At 41.3% G+C, this 25,450-nt stretch overlaps 1 protein-coding gene across 1 annotated transcript in view; it reads right to left on the bottom strand.

Annotated features, from left to right (window-relative positions):
* The window catches only part of LOC144604535 (brefeldin A-inhibited guanine nucleotide-exchange protein 2-like), a 66,720-nt gene extending 42,315 nt beyond the window's left edge, over positions 1 to 24,405 (bottom strand). Inside the window, exons 1-10 of the mRNA XM_078419048.1 lie at positions 24,208 to 24,405; positions 16,355 to 16,385; positions 15,813 to 15,945; positions 13,656 to 13,799; positions 12,280 to 12,459; positions 8,841 to 9,099; positions 7,556 to 7,645; positions 6,144 to 6,316; positions 4,827 to 4,960; positions 2,760 to 2,994 (exon numbers count right to left, since the gene is read on the bottom strand). Of these exons, the coding sequence (XP_078275174.1) occupies positions 2,760 to 2,994; positions 4,827 to 4,960; positions 6,144 to 6,316; positions 7,556 to 7,645; positions 8,841 to 9,099; positions 12,280 to 12,459; positions 13,656 to 13,799; positions 15,813 to 15,945; positions 16,355 to 16,385; positions 24,208 to 24,331 (1,503 nt within the window). The 5' untranslated portion in view covers positions 24,332 to 24,405. The remainder of the gene's footprint in view (positions 1 to 2,759; positions 2,995 to 4,826; positions 4,961 to 6,143; positions 6,317 to 7,555; positions 7,646 to 8,840; positions 9,100 to 12,279; positions 12,460 to 13,655; positions 13,800 to 15,812; positions 15,946 to 16,354; positions 16,386 to 24,207) is intronic.
* Between the last annotated feature and the right edge of the window lie 1,045 nt (positions 24,406 to 25,450).

Raw genomic sequence — 25,450 nt, 5'->3', positions numbered from 1 at the left:
ATTGACTGATGCACTAGGACACCCAGATCTCGTTGAACTCCCCCTCCTCCTAACTTGACACCATTCAGATAATAATCTGCCTTTCTATTCTTACTTCCAAAGTGAATAACCTCACACTTATCTACATTAAACTGCATCTGCCATGTATCCGCCCACTCACACAACCTGTCCAAGTCACCCTGCAGCCTTATTGCATCTTCCTCACAATTCACACTACCCCCCAACTTAGTATCATCTGCAAATTTGCTAATGGTACTTTTAATCCCTTCGTCTAAGGAAGTTTTTAATTTAGACCTGGCTTTCCAGCTGGATTAAAATTGGTTGCACGAGAATGAAAGACAAACATAATGCAAACGGTATTAATGACAAAAGCTACATTAACATGATCGCCAAATGGAGACAATAAAGGCGATGTAAGCCAGTTAGAAAAAAATCGAGGCAAGGGATTCAATTGAGCTGTGCATAAAGTTTCAATCAGTTGCAATTGAAAGTGGATCATTGAATCATAGTATCCACAAATAAACAACCTGCCTGGACAGTTGCAAATTCAGTGGTGCTTTGAGAAGCAAGCCACCAGTACCTTTGTGGTATGTCCTGATAGTAGAAGTGACAGAATACATTTCAGAATTCGGCCAGCTACGTTGTTTGAGCATGACAGTCCACTATTTTGCGATTTATTATGAAATTCTATTTAGCGTGTTTGACTTGCCCAAAACCAAAGAGGAGTTAGCTTTGCACTCACATTCTCTCTCCACTTGTGCAGCAAAAGATCCGTGTTCCTACACACTGCCCATGAATGAAGATAATTAACTTTCAAATAAAACACAAAGTTCTGGAGGAACTCAGTGGGTCAGGCACCATTTATGAAGGACCCCAAAACATTGTCTATCCATGTCGTCCAGAGATGCTGCCTGACATGCTGAGTTACTCCAGCACTTTGTGTTTTACTCATTCCGGCATCTCCATTTCACTTGTGTCTCTGTTTAATTTTCAAGTATTTATTTAAAAACCAAACATCTTTCCGCTGACTGGTTAGCACACAACAAACACTTTTCACTGTACCGCGGGACATGTGACGATACCTAAACTCAACTCAATACATTCTTTTGGTCGATGTTACTCAAATTATTTTCAATATAGAGGATAATGGAGCATTTCCTACATTGAGGCTGAAGTAAATATAAATATAAATTGAGTAAATTAAATCTGTGGCTTGGCTCTGTTTGCAAACAGTTAAAAAATTCAGTTTTTAAGATAACTTTTGTCATTTAATTTAATTTTATTTTGTTGGCATTTTATTTTTAATGATCAGTCGTGTAATCAGGGTAAAGGAATTTGATGGTCTGAAACAAAATATCAGGAATTTGATGGTCTGAAACAAAAAATCAGTACAACTGTCAGGCAACCGCAGATGCATAAGTGAAATTAGTACTGTTAGCATTCAGCAAAGTGCCATATTGTGAGCTTCTTCCAGTGTTCAATTACGGGTAATTTCATGCATTCAGCAAGAACCAGAATAGTGATTCTAAAAAGTCTTTGCAGGCAAAGAAAAAAAACCTAGTGACTGGTTAACAGGGGATATTTAAATCCATCGCTACAAATGGAAAGACGTTGTTTAAATGGATGGGCACCAGTTGTGGGCAACTGGAGATTCCAGACACTTCATTAATTTGACTTCACACAGTCTGCTCAATTAAGAAACAGAACCTGATGTTCAATTCAAGCATTTTGCAAAGAGGCCACAAATCAGGCTACACCTTTATCTATTCGTTTCTACCGGAGAATCTATTTGTAAACGGAATATTGGAACAGGAAATCCCTTTGGTCGATTCAAACAACTCTAGCCTTTTAGTATCTTAAAGATTCCATTTATTTTTATGATATAGAATGGGAAAAGCTGAAAAATAAACGCTCCTACAAAATAAGGTTTCACCAGCATTCAGAGAATATATCGAGACCAAAGCATCTTTATTTTGCCTTATCTGAGCATCACTAACTTCAAATCAGCATGGGGTTTACATTAACAACTTGAACAATTACATGCTTGAGCTAGTGTATCAACAACAATTTAAAAGATATTCTCCAGTTTTTTTTTAATCAGGGTGGCATAAAAGTGTATAACTAACATGATTGATTGTGGCTGTTTGGGAGTTTTGTGATATAAAACTAAGTAATTGCAAAAAAAAGTGGCAGAATGCAGTAACAAGGAACTGCAGATGCTGGCTTGCAATAAAAGACACAAAGTGCTGGAGTAACTCAACATGGAAAGGTGACCATGGTTTGGGACCCTTCTTCAGACATCCGTGGGGGTGTCAAGAAAGATGAAAGAGAGGAGAGGCAGGACAAAGCCTGGCGAGTAATAGGTGGATAGACATGGGGGGGATAGGCAGATGGTTGGAGGCCAGAGATGAAAAGACAGAAGGCATGAGATAAAAGGATTGAAGAGTCGCGAATTGTGAAGCTAGAGGAAGGAATCCAGGTGGAAAGGGAGGGGTCAAATCGGTGCGGGTCCAGGTGGGGTATAGAGGGGAAGAAAAAAGTGGATGATGGGGGTTGGGGGGTTGTTGGCAGTTAGCTAAAATTGGAGAATTCAATGTCCATACCATTGGGTTGAAAGCTACCAAAGCGGAATGAGGTGCTGTTCGTCCAATTTGCGTGTGGTCACACTCTGGCAATGGCAGTCATTTATTTGGACCTTCACACCAAAATACCGACCAGTTTATCTTCCGTCTTTAGTGCAATAGATATTGAAGTCATACCTCAATTTGCATCTTCAAGTGAATCTTGAAGTGTGAGAGGAGAGTAAGGAAAATAGCAAGCGAGAGTTCAAATACATCCGGCACACTGGAGACTCCGTTTTTGGACAAGGCCACACAAAGGTACTGCTTAATTGCAGTGATGAACATTTCATTTGTCTTGAAGACTGGGCCAGCATTTTGAAGGACTGACAAAAGAAGCTGTAGTGAAATTATCTTTGACCGCAGCTCATGAGACCTTAAAAATAAAAGTTTGGGATAAGAATTATTCATAAAATAACTCTGCATATCATGATAAAATATCACAACTCGTGACTTCTGGTTTCATGTGTTATTTTATGTCACTTTTGGCTAACCTTTACTTTACACTGCATGCAGGGCACTATTTTTGTTCCTGGATACACACAATGTTCTATAAAAAGCAGTTTAATAGCTTTCCACCAGCCCAGTCGATAAGCAGGCACTTTAATCAAGCCTCGGTGAACATTGTTTTGTTAAATTTGCTACTTAGACAGTTACTTGCGATCTTTCCAATAATTCATGAATAATATGGATGTTAATTAAATTCTGAAGAAACTGGTAAACTAGTTTCACATAGTGAATGACAGAATTTGACTAAAAGGTCAATCCCAATTTGACAGACTACCTCTGTACTTCAGTGACCGACAACTAATCGAAATCGATCCATGAAGTGCAAGAATGCTGCACCTTACTGCAAGTCAAATGAATTGGACATTTTTCCTTATACTTCTCATACCTGATGTAATTCGATTTGCTGAAAATTGCTAATAATGCCACAGCCATAAAAATAATCAGTGCAAAAGATCAATCTCTCAACCATCTCAGGTCCCAATCCCTCTGCGTATCTCTTTACTTTTAGTCCCATCCTTTTTTTGCTTTTCATTTCTTTTCTCTCCCTCCTCAGCATCATAAACCTCCCCCCATCCCAACTCTCCAGCTGCTACCCACAAGGGAGGGGATCTTGGTGCAAGGAAAAGAAAGGCTACATTGTCCACATATTAGTTCAGTTAGTGATACAGCATGGAAACAGGGAAAGGATCGTCAACCTCTAATGTCAACTGTTTTCCTTTTCACAGATAAAGCCTCATCTACAAAGGGTTCCCAGCATTTTTATAAATTGAAAACACAAAGGGCTTGCGCTTGGTTATTATGGTCATTTGGAAATCGACCAGGAATAAATGTGAATCTGTGGAATTCTCTGCTTCAGCAGGCAGTGGAGGCTAATTCTCTGTTGACTTTCAAGAGAGTTAGATAGAGCTCTTAAAGATAGTGGAGTCAAGGGATATGGGAAGAAGACAGGAACGGGGTACTGATTGTGGATGATCAGTCATAATCACGGTGAATGGCGGTGCTGGCATGAAGGACCGAATGGCCTACTCCTGCACCTATTGTCTATTGACTAAATGGCCGGGTGTTTATACAAAATGCACAATTACTATTTTTCTTGTGTGTCAATTATTAAAATACTGCAAGTATATTTTAGCGCCTTGTAAATTACTTGCCAAACATTGCACAGAGATGAAGTGGACAAGAGTTGGGATGACACCCTTACAGGTAAACTTACTTTATGGCATCGTGTGATCATTGATAACATTTAGACCCATGTCATAATCTCAATCTGCAGTCAAAAACACTACACATTCATTCATGCTTTACTTGGCTTTAAGGAGCAAATTTAATGTTTGGGTCATCATCACATAAATTTCATCACTAAATGGAAATAGCAAGATTCATTTGAATAAATCCCGCATCTACATGACGTGCGATGAATTTCAATGAGGAACTTGGGCAAGGTTGCCGGTTTTTCAGTTCTTTCAAGGTTAAAGTCAGCAGGGCACAATTTTGCAACATGTTGTGGAGAAATGGAAATCAAGACACAGCCCTCCCACAATTTGCAAACTAACCACACAGTTATTTTGCCACTATCTTTCCAACAACTTTTAGTCCACTGTTATGAATGAAATGTCCTCTTCACCGAGAGAGCCAAAGAGTACACAATACTTTGTTTCAGAACACAATTTTCTCCCCAAACATTAAGCAACTGCTTACTTTGGATCGGGAAGTCCATCACTTAATGGCTTCATAGAAAGCTTACAAAGAGATCGGAAAACCAAAAAGGCATCTTTCTGCAAAATGTGGGAGAATTTAGCATTGGTAGGTGGTGATACTAAAGCTTCAGCTTCCTAGAACCAAAAGAAAAATGTGCTAGATTAATACGGCTGTTCCAGTTCGAATTACTCACATTTCTTAGTCAACAATTTAACATGTTTTTTTCAGAGGGAAGAGGGGACAATCTTCAATTGCTAAAAATTAGAATGAAGAAAAAAAAGAATGGGGTGGGAGAGAGAATCAAAACTGAAAGGACAAGCTTTGCAGTTGCAGCATGATGAGAACTCAGTGTGGTGTTACAGCCACATTATCTTTTAATTTTTTGGAAATAAACACTAAAGCAAAACTGTGAAATAGATCAGTGCTTCTTAAACTCATTCACCCTTGAGTACAGCGTGTTCGCCCGCCCCGAATCGCGGGGCTTGGGTCGGCCCGCCACGGACCTTTCACCGTCCGGTGCGGCCTGAAATAGGCCGTTGACCTTTCACCGCCCAGCGGGGGCTTCAATATCGGGAGCCCCGACCGCCCCGACGTGGCAACTCCAACAGCCTGACCGCGGGACAAGACGGCAGGGAAGAGAAAAAGACATTTTGGCCTTCCATTACAGTGAGGAGGGACTGGAGGAGACTCACTGTGATGGATGTTTCTTTTTGTTTGGTGTTAGTTGTGATTGTATGTGTTATTGCATTTTTATTGATTAATCTTATTGGTCTTATTGTTCAACTGCGGGTAATGTTTCATTTTACTACACATTTATGTGTATGTAACAAATAAACGACTATTGACTATTGACCCTTGAGTCTTTATCACAAAATTTCATTCACCCTCGACTAAATTATCTAATGTTTTTTGGTAATTTTGTCTTATTCTCCCTTGTGTATAATTTTATATATGTTATTAAATCATTCACCCTTCATGCACCCCTCTAGTTTCATTCACCCTTAGGTGAACCATTCACCAGTTTAAGAAGCACTGAAATAGATAACTGTTACTATGAATGGCAGATTCATGATTCCCCCAGGGGATAAACATAATCCAAAATATCTGACATGTCAAAACTATATTAAACTAATATCCATTCATACCACCTCTTTTTTTGATGTTGGTCAAAATGAACCTCAAAAAATGATTCTTGCATGATTGCACCAGGCAGAAATTCATCTCTCACAAACAGACATAAAAAAGGTAGAATTAAACTCTTAAACTGAAAAAAGGAGCTTAGTTCAGATTCAAACGAAAAGCAATTCTGTTCCTTACCTGGACATCACAATCTGATACACATTTTGTGTCAGTTAACGAATTATCATTGTGCGCTTGAAGTGAACCTTCAGGGATGCCATTAGCTTGCGGGTTTTCGATATATTCAGCAGTGACTTGGATTTGTAAAGGTGTCTCTGGAGTTTCATTTTCACCATTTTTAAATTCTGCTCCTTAAACACAAGAACACAGCTTTCATTAACAAAGAATCATTTTTGTCTGTAGCGTATTTAACAACCCAAGAACGATTGATTTTGCCAGCGGAAATCTGAGGATGGCAGAATTAGTAATCGAGTTGCTTGACCAACAACCATAATTCAGGACTACTGTTACAAGAGGCATGATTTTGCATCCAACAACAAAACCAAGGGAATTTAAATTCCAGTTGTTACGATTCTTATATGAAACTACAAGGTTATCACAAAAATAGTCGTGTTCGCTCTATCATATCTGTGAAAGAAACTTGCTGCTGGCATCCTGTATGCAAATACAGCCTTGCAGCGACACGGATCATTAATTTAACCAGTGAAACGGTGCAGCAAGTCACTAAGGTTAAGAGGAATTAGGAATGGGCAAGAAATGTTTGCCTAAAGAACATAGTAACACCTTATTAAGTAAAAGAAAACAGCTTACATAAAAAGCTGAAATCGCGATACTATTGAAAATCTAAAAAGGGTAATGGACAGAACAGGCATTTCAGTTCATATAACCTTTTGTCAGAATGCCACCAAATAAACAGTTCAACAAAGGTTCTTTCCATTGTCTGGCATGAATCTTTTCAATTTAAATTTTGAAAGGTTGCCCCACTCAGACATGGAAACATACACGATTTGTCATTCCTTGCACAGTTTTTGTGATCACCTTAAACTACTTAAATCTGTTAATGCAAATGTGCTGATCCGGAATCAAGAATCAGAGGACATAGGTTTAAGGTGAGAGGGGAACGATTTAATGGGAACCCGAGGGGCAACTTTTTCCACACAGAGGGTGGTGGGAATGATGCACGAACTGTGAGAGGGAGTAGTTGAGGCAGACACTAAAACAACATTTTAAAGTCATTTGGACAGGTGCATGGATAGGAAAGGTTTAGAGGGATATGGACTAAACGCAGGCAGGTGGGACATGTAGATGGGGTATCTCTGGCGGCATGGGCATGTTGGGCCAAAGGGTCCTGTAATACATAATTTTTTAATCTACATCGAGCAGATAAATGAATGTTCAGGGTATCTGATTTCAAGACATTCAGCTGCAAACAAAGTCTGCTTGTGAAAGTACATCTAACAAACAGAATTTGTTAACAGGGGTCGGATTTGTTATCGGTGGAAAACAAATTGGTCTTAATGTGCAGCTGTGGATCTATCAACAATACCCACAAAAGTCAGCTAAAATAGATTTAAGATCTCTTGAACTACCTTTGGTCACTGCAGCCACCACTTCCTCCAATATTTGTCCCACAATCTCTTCTACATTAACATTTTCTTCATGACTTTCATCTACATTGCCTAAAGTGAAACAAAATTAGAGCATGGAGTACTCAGAAACTTCAATCAACGCAAAATACTGAAACACATAAAATGCTAATTTTACCTGCAAGTAACAGTAACACGCTGGAATTCTGAAGTAGCACACAAATTAAAATAAAGGCCATTAAATGTCACTTATAAGCATGCACAAAACAGTGTGAGATGATGCATTTCGGGAAGTCAAACGGGATAGGATGCAAAGCAATGTTGATGTGCAGAAGGACCTTGGGTTTCTTGGACACATTTCCCTGAAAACAGCATCACAGGCAGATAGGATGGGGAGGGTGGCAAATGGCATGCTTGCATTAATAGATTGGGGCACATAATGCAGAAGTTGGAGCGTAGTGTTGCAACATTTTACAACACTGTACAAGGGTCTCGAACCAACACATCACCTATCCACATTCTCCAGGGACGCTGAAGGTAGACACAAAACGTTGGAGTAACTCAGCGTGCCGGGCAGCGTCTCTGGAGAACAGGGATAGGTGACGTTCCGGGTCAGAACCCTTCTTCAGAACCATTCAGTCCCCACCCGAAATGCCGGTTTTCTAAAAGATACCGCACATTGCCAAATCAAACACATCTGCACACATCAATTATGGAATTCAACTTTTTTTTTTAAAAAGCAGCAAGATGGTTCTTTAAGCCCAAATCTTAACTTGCTTCTATAATTTTAACTTAGCCTTTCAAAATAAATACTAGCAGACATAAATCAGCATATTTATCAACAACTGTGGCTGTGAAATTCAAAAATCTATGCAAAAAAATGATATGTTTGTCCTCAGGAAGTTGTCAAGTGTGTTGCCAATTAAACAGCAGTGCATCAGAGTTGAAGCACATCATTAATGGCAGCATGTTTATTCTCGCCGCACGGTGATATTTCACTGTTACGTTGTATTAACCTTCTTCTCTGGTTTGGCTGCAAACTTAAAATACCATGTCATTAAATGACAACCCAGCTCCAAGATTAAAACTATACTACTTGTTCCATTGCCTTGGGAATAATAAGCATTATGTTGAATAAATACCAAACTATTCAAGACATGTACAGGCAAAATAGGCTCTTTGTTGTCATCTTCTCCTACAAATAGATTTTGTTTCTTGGTAATTAAAATTTTTGAGATGGCATAAATTTATATGGTTTAAAGCAAAGCATCTGAATAAATATCAACACCTGCAGTATCAAAAGAGCGATCAGACTTCACATCATTGTCTTCTGTACGAACTGTCATTGTCCCATTTTCCATTTCAACACAACCAATTTCCTCTGCCACTGCGTTTATTTGATCTTCGATTGCCTCAGATACAATAATTTTGCTCGAACATTCTTCTATTCGATCCAGTTGCGGTGATCCAACTAAACTGTGTGCGGCAGAAGACTGGTGGATATGATGCTGTTGTCTGCTTTTCTCCAGGTCTTTAGCCTCCTGCATCTTTAAAATAGAACACATTTTTTCAGGGAGTTAAAATTATCATTGTGCTCTTATTTGCCCAAGCGTCGTTGGAACAATAATTCATCCTACTTGCTCAAATAAAATTTTAATGCAAAGAACAAGTTTTGGTTATATGAGAAAGGATATCTTGCTGTGATTGAGATAGTTGGATAGCTAAATATCTTTTTTTAAATCTTACAAAATCATGGCAGAGCAGATATAATTTTTTTCAATTAGAAGTCAACCATACAAAACAAAAAATGGCCAAATCCTGTTTCTATGAAATACGCATGATTACCACTGTTGTTTTGATCTAAGTGTTTCAAGCGTTAGTACATGATTCAATTCAATAATTGAACATTTCAATTCAAGTTTCCATTTGTTTCCTGGCCCACAGTTATCTCTGTTGATTTATTTAACCTAAACTTGAGCAAAAACTTCAACGTTTGTGAATAGTTGTTCAGTAAAGTGACATTTCAAACCCAAGAAAACTTTTTTTTAATAATTAGCTTAAATATTTTGCTCGACACATTAAGAATTAATGGCCAAAAACTGTTCAAAACAGTTAAATGCAGTTTTCGTATTAAGATTGTTGTGTGCACATTATATTCCTCACCCTCCAAGAAACGAGTACAAATCCACTTCAGACCTCACCAGAAAACAAGTTCGAGATAGAGGTAGATAATGCACACAAAACTGGCCAAAGATATGTACAGATGTAGCTATTATACAGGCTGGTGTGACTTCTGCCTATCCATTCATAGAGTCATAGAGTGATACAGTGTGGAAACAGGCCCTACGGCCCAACTTGCCCACACCGGCCAACATGTCCCAGCTCCACTAATCCCACCTGCCTTCGCTTCGTCCATATCCTTCCAAACCTGGCGTATCCATGGAACTGTCTCACTGTTTCTTAAATGTTGGGATAGTCCCAGCCTCAACTACCTCCTCTGGCAGCTTGGTCCATACACCCACCACCCTTTGTGTGAAAAAGTTACCCCTCAGATTCCAATTAAATCTTTTCCCCTTCAACTTGAACCAGTGTCCTCTAGTCCTCAATTCCCCTACTCTGGGCAAGAGATTCTGTGTATCTACCCGATCTATTCCTCTCATAATTTAATACACCTCTATAAGATCACCCCTCATCCTCCTGCACTCCAATGAATAGAGACCCAGCCTACTCAACCTCTCCCTCTCGCTCAGACCCTCTAGTCCCTACAACATCCTCATAAATCTTTTCTGAACCCTTTCAAGCTTGACAATATATTTCCTATAACATGGTGCCCAGAACTGAACACAATATTCTAGATGCGGTCTCAACAAAATCTTATACAACTGCAACATGACCTCCCAACTTCTATACTCAATACTCTGACTGATGAAGACCAATGTGCCAAAAGCCTTTTTGACCACCTTATGTACCCGCGACTCGACCTTCAAGGAACCATACACCTGCACTCCTAAATCCCTCTGCTCTACAACACTCCCCAGAGGCCTGCCAACTGCGTAGGCCCTGACCTTGTTAGACGCCCCAAAATGCAACACCTCATATTTCTCTGTATTAAATGTCATCAATCATTCCTCAGCCCACTTGGCCAATCGATCAAGATCCTGCTGCAATCTTTCACAACCATCTTCACTATCTGCAAAACCAGCCATTTATGTATCATTCCACAAATCAAATCATTACTCTCAACAACAAAAAAATCTCCACGGTCACGATACTACAACTTTAAGCACATTTCAAAATTCAGATGAGGTAATAAGCAGGTAGAAACAATGCAAAATGAACAAGCCATGTGCAAAATAAACATGAGCTCACATATTAAAACATTAATTCTGCATACTGTTCAGCTTGGATAAATGATTAAAAAATAAGTTTGCAATGGTTTGTCACGGCAATAAAGCAAATTTAATGCCGAGTAGTGTAAGAAGGAACTGCAGTTGCTGGTTTACCATGAAGATAGACACAAAAAGCTGCAGTAACTCAGCGGGTCAGGCAACATCTCTGGAGAAAAGGAGTAGCTGACGTTTCAGATCAGAACCAGACTGAACTTAATTGGAAAACAATTTTCTGCATGTTTTAAGTGTGTTGCTTCTTGCCAAATGACAAACTACAAAAAAAAACAATTTGCTGCTTTCATTCACGTTACTTTCAAAGTCAAATGCGGAATAATCTGCCTTTGAACAGTATTTCTAACATTGCTACATATGCCCATGACACAAAATAAATAAGTCAATTGATAAAAATGTGTTTGATTTCACGGAACTGGAAAATGGTTTTTAGTTATGCAGAAAAGAAATGTAGATGCTGGTTTAAATCGAAGGTAGACACAAAATGCTGGAGTAACTCAGCGGGACAAGCAGCATCTCTGGAGAGAAGGAATGGGTGAAGAAGGGTCTCGACCCGAAACATTTTGGGTCTACCAATGGTTTTTAGTTGATAGTTTGAAGAAGCAAATATTAATTTTTCCTCTGTTCTCGGTGGGTGTGTTTTGTGTACAGGTATTCATGTATGGATAGAAGGTGATGTTGAAATTATCATCATGGCTCATGTCCTTGCTCCAACAGATTCTTTAACAACTAATTGTCCCAGCAGAATTGACTAGGTAGTGCTCAGGCAAACAACTTGGGACCAATTTCCACACTCTTACACAGGAGTACTAAAGCAAATAGAAGCAGAAAATGCTGGAGAAATGTAGCATGTCTGCCTGAAATGCTGATTTATTCCATCATTTTTTTTAAATCTCAGAATTCCAGCATCTGCAATTTTCAAAAAAATCATTTAACACTAAGATGAAGAAGCCAGACTCGTGAAATCAGCTAATTTAATAAAAGTCACTCGTTAAAAGAAGATCTCTGGATTGGGAAGGAGCTGCAGATGCTGGTTTAAACCAAAGATAGATACAAAAAGCTGGAGCAACTCAGCAGGTCAGGCAGCATCTCTGGAGAAAAGGAATAGGTGACAGTTCGGGTCTGAAGAAGGGTCTCAACCCAAAACATCACCTGTTCCATTTTTCCAGAGATGCTGCCCGCTGAGTTACTCCAGCTTTTTGTGTCTACCTGAAATTCTCTGGAGTCTGCGTAGCTCAACTGTGCGCTGCTTTCGGTCACAAAATGGCTCAGCTTACTAATAATAATTTTAAAAATGCACATTAAACTATTATATTAAATACATACCACTTGGTTCTCCATCTTTGTAAAGGTGACATTGAGCATTTGTGTAAGAGTAGCTTTTGCTGTAGTTTGATTGATAAGATTTTTACTGGCAAGGTAAATATTGTAGCATGTTCTAACAGTCTGTAAGATTGTTCCTTCATGGATTTCAATGTAAGATGACGTCACAGCAGTGAGCAACGCCTGAAATAGTGAACAAAAGGTTAATGAGGGATGATGTTTACTCAAACTGTATAAATTCCAATATTCCAATTTAGTTCATTTCCTGATCATTTTCAAACATGTGTAAACCTCACAATGTAGCAACAGTGTAATTAGATATTTTATGGGATCTTGAGCTCTGTAGTTACTCCACCATTTTATCTCTTTAATTTACTAGCGACTTTAGAGATACACCTAGACATGATCCCAACTACGGGTGCTGTAAGAAAATAACTGCAGATGCTGGTACAAATCGAAGGTATTTATTCACAAAATGCTGGAGTAACTCAGCAGGTCAGGCAGCATCTCAGGAGAGAAGGAATGGGCGACGTTTCGGGTCGAGACCCTTCTTCAGACTACGGGTGCCGTCTGTACGGAGTTTGTACGTTCTCCTCGTGACCGTGTGGGTTTTCCCTTGGTGCTCTGGTTTCCTCCAAACACATTCCAAACACATACAGGTTTGTAGGTTAATTTGGTTACGGTAAAAATTGTAATTTGTCCCTCGTCTGTAGGATAAAGCTAGTGCACGGGGATAGCTGGTTGGCAGGGACACGGTGGGCCGAAGGGTCTGTTTCTACGCTGTATCTCTAAACTCAGAATAGTTTGGGGTTCAGTGTGGAGTAGATGGAAGCAATATCTTTCATTACATGACCATAACCGACTCAGGAGTTTAGAATATCAACCAGACCAAAATGAAACTTGGCATGGAGAATTAAAAAGAGCAAAGAATCTTAAAAAACTGAGTTTAAAAATAGTTGAACTGCTTTAGATGGATTATCAAATAGTAACAACAGCAAAAGCAGCTACCCGCACCAAGTTGGAAACACGATGCAATAATTGCTCAGAGGTCATCCTACCACAACCAGAGAGCAGTGCTGAACTACCATCTACCTCTTTCATGACCCTCGGACTTTCCTAGATTGGACTTGGCTGGCTTTACCTTGCACTAAACGTTATTCCCTTATCATGTTTCTATACACTGTAAACAGATCAATTGTAATCATGGATTGTCTTTCTGCTGACTGGTTAGCATGCAACAAAAGTGGTACACGTGACAATGAACAAAACTGAAACTGTTTAAACAATTGAAAAATAATTAGAGTTTATAAGTATTAGATCTTCAACAAGTGCACATGACAGAATCTGTGGATATACATTAATTAAAAAGACAAACATACCTTAATTATCTGCAGTTGCACACCTTCATCCGTTTGAGTTCCTTGAAAACATCCACATATGGTTTCAATGATCCTATCAATTAACCTCTTTCCAGATGAGCTGTCGGGGGCATTACCTGTGATATGTCCATGAGCTAATAGCTTCTGCAACAAACAAAAAAAACACCGGATGAACTGCTTTATAAACAATGCTATCAATAAAGGCACATTTTATCCAGCACGGTGGCGCAGCAGTAGAGCTGCTGCCTCACAGCGCCAGAGACCAGGGTGCGATCCCGACCATGGGTACCGTCTGTGCGGCGTTTATCCTTTCTCCCCGCGACATTTCAAATACGTGCAGGTTTTAGGTTAATTGGCTTCTGGATAAATTGTCCATCGTGTGTAAGATGTGAAAAGTGGGCTAACATACAACTAGTATGCAGGTTGGCGTGGACTCGGTGGGCCAAAGGGTCTGTTTCCACACTGTATCACTGAACTAAACATATCCAAACACATTATATCTGAATAATGGCCAGGGAAAAAAAAATATCAGCAGAAGTGAAACTTTTGCAGCACCCCAAACGTGTACAGATAAAATGTAATATGAAATGCTCAGGTAATATTTTTCTTATTTGAGAAACACATTAACAATCTATGCATTCTTCAGTGTATTCTGGGAACAACCTAATTGCAGTTTGGTAAATGGGTGCCTGTGCCGTGATTTCACAGCTGCTGGCTCCGATGATTCTTCTGTGCATTCATCACACTACATGTGACCTGCTCATTCCAAATCTGATCAGCTTGTGAAGGCGGCCAAGCTACATGCAGGTCGGATTGTTGTCTGGTCTTGCTTGTTAACCTCAATGCACTGACGTGGAGAACAGCATGTGCTCCTCCTTCTCCTTGCACAACAACCCTTTTGCTGCCTTCACTCCAATTAAATGTATTTCTTTACATGAGAGAGAAGAAAAAAATGCTTGAATAGAGTAAGAGAGCAAACATTACAAACACTTTAAAAGATGGAAAATCCAAGTCTGAAAAAAGGCAATGCAATGAATGAATGAAACTTTGAGAAATATTGAGAACAGCAACACGCACTTTGAAAACAGATAAACACCGCAAGCCACGGCAAAATAATTAAGGCAACTGTCAATGAATAAAAGATGCATTTAGAGGTGCATAAATGGTTGATTCAGAATTAGATCAGCTGGGAAGGATTCCAAGTTTTTGCCTCTTGGAGCTGACAGCAAATCTCTCAGAGGTGAAGGGAAAAAAAGGAATAATGCTATAAAAGTGTAAGCTTTTTCCACTGATCCCAAGACTAACACAGATTGAACACCTTTATTCAGAAAATTAAAGGAAATGTTCTTATAGGTATCAACCCACTTTCTAAGTTTTTGTTACATTTTTGAATTTGTCAAATTGATGAGAAGGATAATTTGTAGTGCAGTGTGACAGTGGTTTTCTGTATTCAACTTCAGAATCATGGAGCTGTACAGCATGAAAACAGGCCCTTTGGCCTACCTCGTTCTTGCCGACCAAGTTGTCACATTGGGCTAGTCCCATCGTCCTCAAAACCCCTCCTATCCACACACCTATCTATCTATATCTCTTTTACAAGTCATAATTGTATCCAGTTCTGTAGTTTCTTCTCACAGACATGATAAGTTACAACACTGTTGTGCTTAAGCAAATTGTGTAGGAAAATAACTGCAGATGCTGGTACAAATCAAAGGTATCACAAAATACTGGAGTGACTCAGCAGGTCAGGCAGCATCTAGGAGAGAGGGAATGGGTGACGTTTCGGGTCGAGACCCATCTTCAGATGCTTCTCCAGTCTGAAGAAGGGTCTCAACCCGAAACGTCACCCATTCCCTCTCTCCTAGATGCTGCCTGACCTGCTGCGTTACTCCAGCATTTTGTGATATCTTCGAGTTGTACTTAAGCAACCTCAGTGTAATTGGTTTTATTCATCGTCTGCCATAAGAATGTGGACTGACGAGATACCCGCAGTTTTTTAAATAGTGAACAGGGAAATGTTTTTAGAAAGAAACCAGAAACTAGAAAATCAGGAAGTAATTAAGGCCAGCAAAATAGGAACTTGGGTGTTAGAAACAGTAATTGTGGCTCACATAGTATGTGCATTATTATCTCGGACATTGGGTTAAGTGCACATACCTGCAAGCAGTCCAAAGATGTGCTGATGATACGAGGAGATTTCGATTGACAAGCCAGCTCAAATGGAAGAAAGTACTTATCAGCCTCAATGAAATTTGCTTTAGGCAATGCAGAAACATCTTTGTCTCCAGCTCTAAAGAAAAAGGGACCATTTAAAAAAAGCCAAAAGCGGTTTTCAGAAACAGATCTAGAATATTTGCAAGTGCACCAATATCGTTTATGAATTTCCTGGAAAATTAGAAATAATGCTTTAGTCACTGAAACAAAGCTATTTCATGACAATTCACATAATGACACACTTTGTTATGATACAAGAAATCATACTGCAAAGTTTCATTGTAAATTTGACTGATACAAATGCCAAACAACAAAATTTCACATTCACATCCACAAAATTCACTTCCATAGAATTGGCCACGTTTGATTGTATTAATAAGAGTCTATTTGCTGGCTTATAAAAGCTGGTTACCAACATCTTCATTCTAGGGAACAGCTAACAAATATACATTTCAGCTTTCAGGAACAATAGCAGTATGTCCTACCTTTGTTTTTCTATCTCAATTTTTATTTCTTCTGTTGAGAGAAAGATAAAAGCGAAATGAGTTACCACGTTAAGAAGGTGCAATATGTAATTCAATTATGTGCTGCTTTCAATATAGTCATTAAATTGGTACTATGAAAGTTTCACCACCAAGCACCTTTGCAAAAATAGCAAATGGTCAGAATTGGTTTCAAACTCCACACGTTAAATGCAAATTGTTTTATAAAGTCAATATGCCAATACGTGCATTAAGACCAGCTATCAATACCGCGGTGGTTCTTTACAGAAATATTTCACTTCAATTTAGTGATGATTTTTTTTGATATTTGGTGGAAACATAACAACAAATAAATCATCTATTTGTAGGTTGGCACAGCAGTTGAGTGACTGTCTTACAGCACCAGAGACCTTGACTGTAGGTACTCTCTGTACGGAGCTTGTACTTTCTCCCTGTGACAGTGTGGGTTTTCTGTGGGTACTCCAGTTTCCTCCCACACTCCAAAGATGGACAGGTTTGTAGGTTAAATGGCTTCAGTAAAAATTGAAAATTGTGTGCAGGAGAATGGGGGTTGTTGGGTCGGCGTGGACACGGTGGGTGGAAGGGCCCGTTTCTATGCTGTATCTCTAAACTAAACCATACATAAGCTATCAATGCCACAATGGTTATTTACGAAGATTTCACCAATAAACGCTTCCAGCTCAAAATCAAGCCAGACAACCAAGGGGTGGTTAAAACAAGAGACACTGTAATACTGTTACTAATATCAAAATCTTGTGTTCAAATCCCTTTAAGATCATAAGTTCTCAATTGGATGTATTTACAATGTGGCCGAGTAGTCCAAATCTTGAAGATCGAGAGGCATCCAACAGTTGTGGGCCACTTAGAAATAGGAATGCGTTTCTGCTAAGAAACCAATTCAAAATGATAGTAAACAGCAATAATTTTACAGAGGCCATATGTCTCAAATTGAGCAAATCAATTTTCTTTGTGACTAAGTGTGGAGAGAAAGTAGGGTGACTTAATTCATGGAACATTCGTACCAGAACAGATGAAATGAGCCAGTCTTTTCTGCTGGGACACATATGAACCTGGCTGTGACAGCATCTCAACAGATCAAGATAAGATGCGCTGCAGTTAAGGACTCATATGTTCAGATTTACAAGTCGTGAGCATCATTCTTGCTATTCGCTATCATTTTGAATTTGTTTTTTTATCAGAATCACATTCCTATTTCTAAAGTATCACATTTCTAAGTGGCCCACAGCTGTCAGGTCTGTACAAGGTTCTCGACCCGAAATGTCACCTATCTCTCTCTCTCTCTCTCTCTCTCTCTCTCTCTCTCTCTCTCTCTCTCTCGATTCTGCCTGTCCCGCTGAGTTACTCCAGCTTTTTGTGTCTATCTTCGGTTTAAACCAGCATCTGCAGTTCCTTCCTTCACAGCTGTAGGATGCCTGCTGATCTTCCAGATTTGTACTACTAGGGTACATTGTAAATACATCCTAGTGTAAGTTGTGATCTTTAGGAAATTTAAACTCACAATTTTGAGATTAGTAACAGTATTAGTGTCTCTTGTTACAACCACCCCTTGGCTTCTGGCTTGATTTTGAGCTGGGTACGTTTATACACAAAGAAGACACTATTCATACTGAAAATCAAAAGAAACACAAAATGTTGGAAATCCCTGCATTAAGGGGCATCTAAGAGAAGAAAAGATCGAGGTTTCTGGATAATGTGTATCACCGAAGGTTCAGGTGAGGCAACAATTAAATATTTTACAAGAAAGTCAAAGAACAATGCAGTATTCACAAGAATGATACTCAAAGTGCACAATTTAGACTGCTAAGAAGAATATGCAATAAATTAATGGGTCAAAGAGATAGAAAACTTGGCTTTGATCACATGCTGGAATATATAACAGTAAATTAACCAAGGGTTAAAACTACATTTTCATGAATCTTGATATTTGAGGACAGAAGCGACAGAAAAATGCAGCATCACGATTGGTTTGCCCTTTTCTGAGGAATAGATTACATGGTTTTACTGCAGTTCTGAACAGTGCAAGTTCCGATTCCATTAATGTGGGCCAATGGCTGTTGCCAAGGCAGCAACCACATGGTCTGAATAGGGCAAAGACCTGGCCCAATGCCAAAGAGGTCACAGACTCAGTGGACACGTGGTAAACATACACATCACATAGCTCCCCACACAGACACGCTCCCACAATTTTGCACGTATCCTTTCACTTGGTTCACTGTTCCCGCATCAGTCTCCCTGGCCTCTGTTTTCATCTCCAAACTGCCTCCCTTAGTCTTCCTCTCATCTCAGATATCTCCCTCCTCACTCAACGTTTTCCCTTTATGCCCCCTACCTCCTCTTAAATTTAAGGAGAAGCAAAAAGCAAAAGGGTGACATCACCCCATCAGTGAAGAATGATCTTGTCTCAAAAGTACAGGAAGCAGAATCAGCACAGGTGAAGATCAGAGGAAGCAAAGACCAAGACCGTTGGTAGACACAAAATGCTGAAGTAACTCAGCGGGTCAGGCAGCATCTCTGGAGAAAAAGGAAAGGTGGCGTTTCGGGTCAGGACCCTTCTTCTGACTGAAAGTATCGGGAACTGGAGGTAAGGAATGGCCAGAACAAAGAAGACTCACAACAGGCGCCTGATCTTACCTCCAGTTCCCTCCCCTATACTTTCAATCTTAAGAAGAGTCCCAACCCAGAAATGCTGCCTGACCTGCTGAGTATCTATCTTCGGTATATACCAGCATCTGCAGTTCCTTTCGACATCAAGACTGATGGATGGGGTTTGTCATTTGCACCCCAATAATAGCTACACTGTTGGAAAGTATAAATCCAAGAAATATATATAGAGCTTACAAGAAATATTGTGAAAGATTCTAATCATCAAAAAAATCATGGGAGAAAAGTTTAAGATAAAAGTATAGCCAAAACCAGATCATAAAATCACTGAAACTTGAGATGTGGTAACAAAGCTTCATGAATGTAATATAATTGGGTTTGTGGCACTTTATGCAGGTGGGGTCATCAGTAACAAACAGTATCTTATTGTTTCTCTGGAGTGAATACAAACTGAAATTACATAGTATATTCCTTGTACATAGAAAAATCATTTAACTGCAAATTTAAGGAGGAATATAAACTCAAATGCATACGGCAGCGGCTGACTAGCAGTCTGTCCGTCTTTTTTTTGTTGTGTGTCGGTGTTGGGATGGTTTTTATATATATTTTTTTGGTTGTGTATGTGTGGGAGGGGGTGGTGGTGTGGGTGGGTGGGGGTGGGTGTGGGAACTTTTCTCTTCCTCACGGCGCGGGGTGCGGCTCGGCTGCGGGGCCTAACATCGCCCGCTGCGGCTCGGCCGCTGGACTTTACATCCCGGTGCGGCTTGGCCGCTGGACTTTACATCCCGGTGTGGCTTGGCCGCTGGACTTTACATCCCGGTGCGGCTTGGCCGCTGGACTTTACATCCCGGTGCGGCTTGGCCGCTGGACTTTACATCCCGGTGCGGCTTGGCCGCTGGACTTTACATCCCGGTGCGGCTCGGCCGCTGGACTTAACAGTGCCCGGTGCAGCTCGGCTGCGGGGCTTTTCATCGCTGGTGCGGCTCGGCTGCGGGGCTTAACATCGCCCGGTGCAGCTCGGCTGCGGGGCTTAACATCGCCCGGTGCAGCTCGACTGCGGGGCTTTTCATCGCTGGTGCGGCTCGACTGCGGACTTGACATCGCCCGGTGCGGCTCGACCACCAGACTTAGCTGCGCAAGGCTTGGTCGCGGGCCTTTCATCGCCCGGTTCGGCCGCGGGACGTTTCAGCGCCCGGTGCGGGGACTGTGCGGGTCGGTCGGGGACGAGCTGTCTGTCCGTGGGCGTGGGGAAGAGAGTGGAAGTTTTGTTGCCTCCATCACAGTGAGGGGGTGTTTGGAGTCACTGTGATGGACGTTTGTGTTGGGGTTATGTGTCTTGTGTTCTTTTTTTTTCTATGACTGCTATGTAGTTTCGTTCGGTACTTCGGTACCGAACGACAAATAAAGCTCTGTTAAACATTGAAAGAGGAGGTGGAACATGACCTATAGGGCTCAGGAAAACATTATCATCACATTACTGTATGTTGGTGGAATCTGGACTTACAGACAAGCGTAAGCACCACATCGATTCAGCATGATTAAAAATGACTTAAGAAGTTGGAAACCATTGGCATGCAGGTGTACATCAAATTACTCCCACTCAAACCAAGAAGCTTTATTTTAATAGCTAATTGTGGAAATGATACAACAGGAAAACTAAGACAACATTGTTTGCAATGAATTAAACTCAAGTAGTTAAACTCATGACAGGTTAAAAAATCTCCAGTGAAGAATGATGCTGAGGCAATAGTTCGGCTAATTGCTGCTGGTTTTTCTGGAGGAGGTGGGAATAATGAGTCTTCAATATCCTATTACAGACAGCACCATTTATATGATACATTCACTCCATGTCTCCACTTTATCATAGGTATTACTTTTGTTCTCTCCACAATGCCGCATCGCTGCAACTTTAAACATCTGTGATTTCTAACTTTTCCTACTTCCGATGAAAGATCTCAATCCTGAAATGTTTACTGTTTTTTTTCTTCACAGATGCTGCCTGACCTGCTGAGCATTTCCAACATTTTATACTTTGTCTGATTCGCAATTTTATTTTTGAATACAATTTGACTGTTCCACTCGCTAACAAGACTGGATACCTTCCATGTAGTTAAATGATCACCAGGATATCTCACCAATATTTTTTTTGCGTGACAGATCAGTTTAGAGCTGTCACAAACCAAAAAATCTAAATTCCTAGAGAAACCACAATGAGACAATTGCTCTGATTTTGTAGTAATATTTTCAACAAAAAAAAGGATAACCCATTCAAAAAAGGAGAATTATGGCATATCTATTTCTGAGACTGGGAAGATGGACCAATGAGCTACAGCCACAAGTATCAGTAATGGAAAATTTCAACCTGGAATTAACAAAGCAGGTGTTAATTACCATGAAACTACCAAAGGGTAATAAAACACGATTACATTTGCCAACACCCTTCTAGGAAGTACACTGTCAATCTATGTGACTAGCGGGCCCATTAACGTAGTTGAATCCTCCTGAGATTGGAGACAATGAGAAATGGACACAAGATTCAAGATTCAAGATAGCTTTATTTGTCATCCAATATTGGATGAAATTCAGTCACCCACAGTCCAACAATAAAAGCGTCAGCATTGACATAAACATCATCATCCCCGAAACATAAACAAAGGCTTCAACTCCAAAAGATAGATGGGAGTCTTAACTAGCAATCAGTGAGGATTCTAAACTTGCAAGTCAAATTCTAACAGGGTCTCATACAAATAATTGATCAACTTTTGCCATGCACAAAATGGTAAAATCTGCATTTGAGTGCAATGTATCAAATCCCATCTCGCAAAGACTGAAAATAAATGTTTGCTTCAAATCTGAATGGTTGTGTCGCAGCCTGGCTTGGCAACTCAAAGGCCCAGGAATGAAAGAGATACTAACCTCCCCATAGTCAGATATCTACAGAAAGTGCAGCCTCAAAAGACAGCTAATATCAAAGAGCCACACCATGCTCTAACTTCACTCCTGCCAACAGGAGTCTTAAAACTATCACTAATTCAAGGTATCACAAAATGCTGGAGTAACTCAGCAGGTCAGGCAGCATCTCTGGAGAGAAGAAATTGTGTGACGTTTCAGGTCGGGGGGGGGGGGGGGCAAAGAAAGGGTTATAGGTGGAGACAGGAAGACAGTGAGAAGGGGGAATAAAACTGGGAAGGGGGAGAGGAAGGGAGGGACAGAGGAGCTATCTAAAGTTAGAGAAGTCAATGTTTTATCACCGCTGGGCTTCAAGAACAGTTTCTCCCCAACAACGATCAGACTATTGAACACAAGTCAGAGTAATGCAGCATGGAACCAGACCCCATGGCCCAACATGCTTATGTTAATCAACATGCCCCATCTATACTTGTCCCATCTGCCTACATTTGACCCATATTATCCCTCTAAACCTATCCTATCCATGTACCTATCCAAATGTTTTTCAAACGCTTTGATACGACACAACACCAACTTCAACTACAGACTGGCTTTGGTTGCACCCAGTACTCATGTGTTTTTTGTTTTAATTTTGCACTAGTATCGGTTATTAATTATTGAAAGGGAAAGGTTCTGACACGAAACGTCACCTATTCCTTTTGTTTGGTATTGTCCAGATACTTTTTGGTATAAACCAGCAGCTGATGTTAGTTCCTTCCTACACATTAATCATTATATATTTGTTTTTTTATATAAAATCAATGTGCGTTGTATTTACAGGCCTGTTGTGTTGTTACACGTAGCAATGTGGATGTTTTTAAGGCAAAGATAGATTGTTGATTAGTACAGGTGTCAGAGGCTATGGGGAGAAGGTAGGGGAATGGGGTTAGGTGGGAGAGATGGATCAGCCATGATTGAATGACAGAGGAGACTTAATGGGCCGAATGGCCTAATTCTACTACTGTAACATTATGACTAATGTTACTTCCTTTCAATAATGCAAAAAATCTACCTTGCTTAGGAAGGTTTAGTTTAGTTTATTATTGTCATGTGTACCAAGGTACAGTGAAAAGCTTTTGTTTCCTGCGAAGCAGTAAGTGGAAAGACAATACATGATTACAATCGAACCATACACAGTGTATATAGACAGGATAAAGGGAATAACGTGACTAACATTAGGTGCAAGATAAAGTCCAGTAAAGTCTGATCAAAGATAGTCCGAGAGGGAAGATAGAGACAAGGTAGATTTGAATTATTGAAAGGGAAGTAACATTAGTCATAATGTTACAGCAGTAGAATTAGGCCATTCGGCCCAACAAGTCTACTCCGAGACACGTTAGAGGCAGGAAACATGTTCCCAATGTTGGGGGAGTACAGAGCCAGGGGCCACAGTTTAAGAATAAGGGGTAGGCCATTTAGAATGGAGATTAGGAAAAACATTTTCAGTCAGAGAGTTGTAAATCTGTGGAATTCTCTGCCTCAGAAGGCAGTGGAGGCCAATTCTCTGAATGCATTCAAGAGAGAGCTAGATAGAGCTCTTAAGGATAGCGGAGTCAGGGGGTATGGGGAGAAGGCAGGAATGGGGTACTGATTGAGAATGATCAGCCATGATCACATTGAATGGCGGTGCTGGCTCAAAGGGCAGAATAGTCTGCTCCTGCACCTATTGTCTATAGTCTCATATGAGGTAGATAGTAGCTCAGGACCACTCTCTGGTTGTGTTCGGACGGTTCAGTTGCCTGTCTTTGTGCCTTTGTGCCACAGGAGGTCAATTTCCCTCCTGTGATAAATAAAGTTCTATCGTATCGTATCGTATGACAACTGGGAAGGAACTGTCCCTGAATCTGGAAGTGTGTCTGTACCTTTTGCCCCAAGGCAGGCAATTGCCAGATTGTTCTACTGTCGATGCATATGACAATTAAAACATTGTAGTAGGCAACAAAAATGCTGGAGTAACTCAGCGGCATCTCTGGAGGGAAGGAATGGGTGACGTTTCGGGTCGAGAACCTTCGTCAGAGTGAGAGAGAGTCAGTCACACGCTGCTGGCGTGGAAGCGGAAGGGGAATGGGGACTGACAGCAGCGAGAGGGGGGGGAAGGTGGAGGAGGCTCCACGGTTTATCACCACCGCTCCTGCAGCCGCCGGGCCGCTGCCACAGGCAGGACATGGACGGCAGCGTGGTGTGGGGGTTGTGTGGACACCTGTCATAGGCAATGTTACCTGGGCGGACACCCACCCTCCCTCCCTCCCTCCCCGGCCACTCACCCAGCGCCACCTGGCAGGCTTTGCGGAGCTGCGAGTGCTGGGCTTTCCTCACGTCCTTGTCGGCGAGGATTTTCTCGAGGGCGCGGGTCAGAAACATGTTTTTCGTCCGGCTGTCCTGGCGCATGGTGTGGTGGCGTCGAAGGAGAACGGGGAAGGGGGGGGGGGATGGTGTAAGAGGGCGGCGACGGAGTCCTCCTAGTTCTCAGGCGCCGCCATGTTGGCGGGTGAGCACGTGACGCGGCGGGCCCGACCGCCCGTCACACGTGACCCCATTCCCGACCTGCCCCCTTCCCACGTGATCCCCTCCGCCCCGGCCGCCGTCTCCTCAGTGACCCGCCCCCTCACCCGCCACGTGATCCTCTCTGCCCAGGCCGCCGTCTCCTCAGTGACCCGCCCCCCCCCCCCCCACCACGTGATCCTCTCCGCCCCAGGCCGCCGTCTTCTCAGTGACCCGCCACGTGATCCTCTCCGCCCTTGGCAGCCGTCTTCTCAGTGACCCGCCACCTGCCACGTGACCCTCCCCGGCCGCCCCCCCCCCTCACGTGACCCAGCAGGCGCCCCTGTTGGAGAGTTCTGCTCTCACTGTCCTGTCAGACAGAGAGAGGTCAAGAGTGTTTTATTGTCATCTGTCCCCAAACCTCAAGAATGACATTACTGTAGAAACAACGACCTGAAGATGGAATGTAATAAAAAGGAACTGCAGAGATGCTGGTTTATATCAAAGGTAGACATAAAGAGTGCTGGAGCAACTCAATGGGTCAGGCAGCATCTCTGTTGAACATGGATAGAAGACTAAATGTAGACAGAAACTGCTGGAGTAACTCAATGGGCCTCGCTTGCAGCTGCAGCACAAAAGTGCTGTAAATACTGTACCCAATTGACAACACAACAAACAAACAAAAATAAAAAGGACACAAAGTTCTGGAGTAGCTCAGCGGGTCAGGCAGCAACTCTGGAGAACATGATCGATGACGTTTCGGGTCGAAACCCTACCTCAGGCGCTGGATTACACGAAAGGACACAAAGTGCTGGAGTAACTAAGTGGGTCAAGCAGCATCCCTGGAGAACATGGATAGGTGACAAAAAGTACACACAAAGTGCTGGAGTAACTCAGTGGGTCAGGCTGCATCCCTGGAGAAAATGGATAGGTGACATTTTGGGACGAGATCCTTCTTCAGATGCTGGTTTACACAAAAGGAGCTCATTGTGCTGGAGTAACTCAGCAGGTCTCACAGGCAGCAGC

The sequence above is a fragment of the Rhinoraja longicauda genome, chromosome 22 (genome assembly GCF_053455715.1).
Source record: "Rhinoraja longicauda isolate Sanriku21f chromosome 22, sRhiLon1.1, whole genome shotgun sequence".
NCBI classification, from domain to species: domain Eukaryota; kingdom Metazoa; phylum Chordata; class Chondrichthyes; order Rajiformes; family Arhynchobatidae; genus Rhinoraja; species Rhinoraja longicauda.
This window is presented reverse-complemented; position numbering and strand designations above follow the sequence as displayed.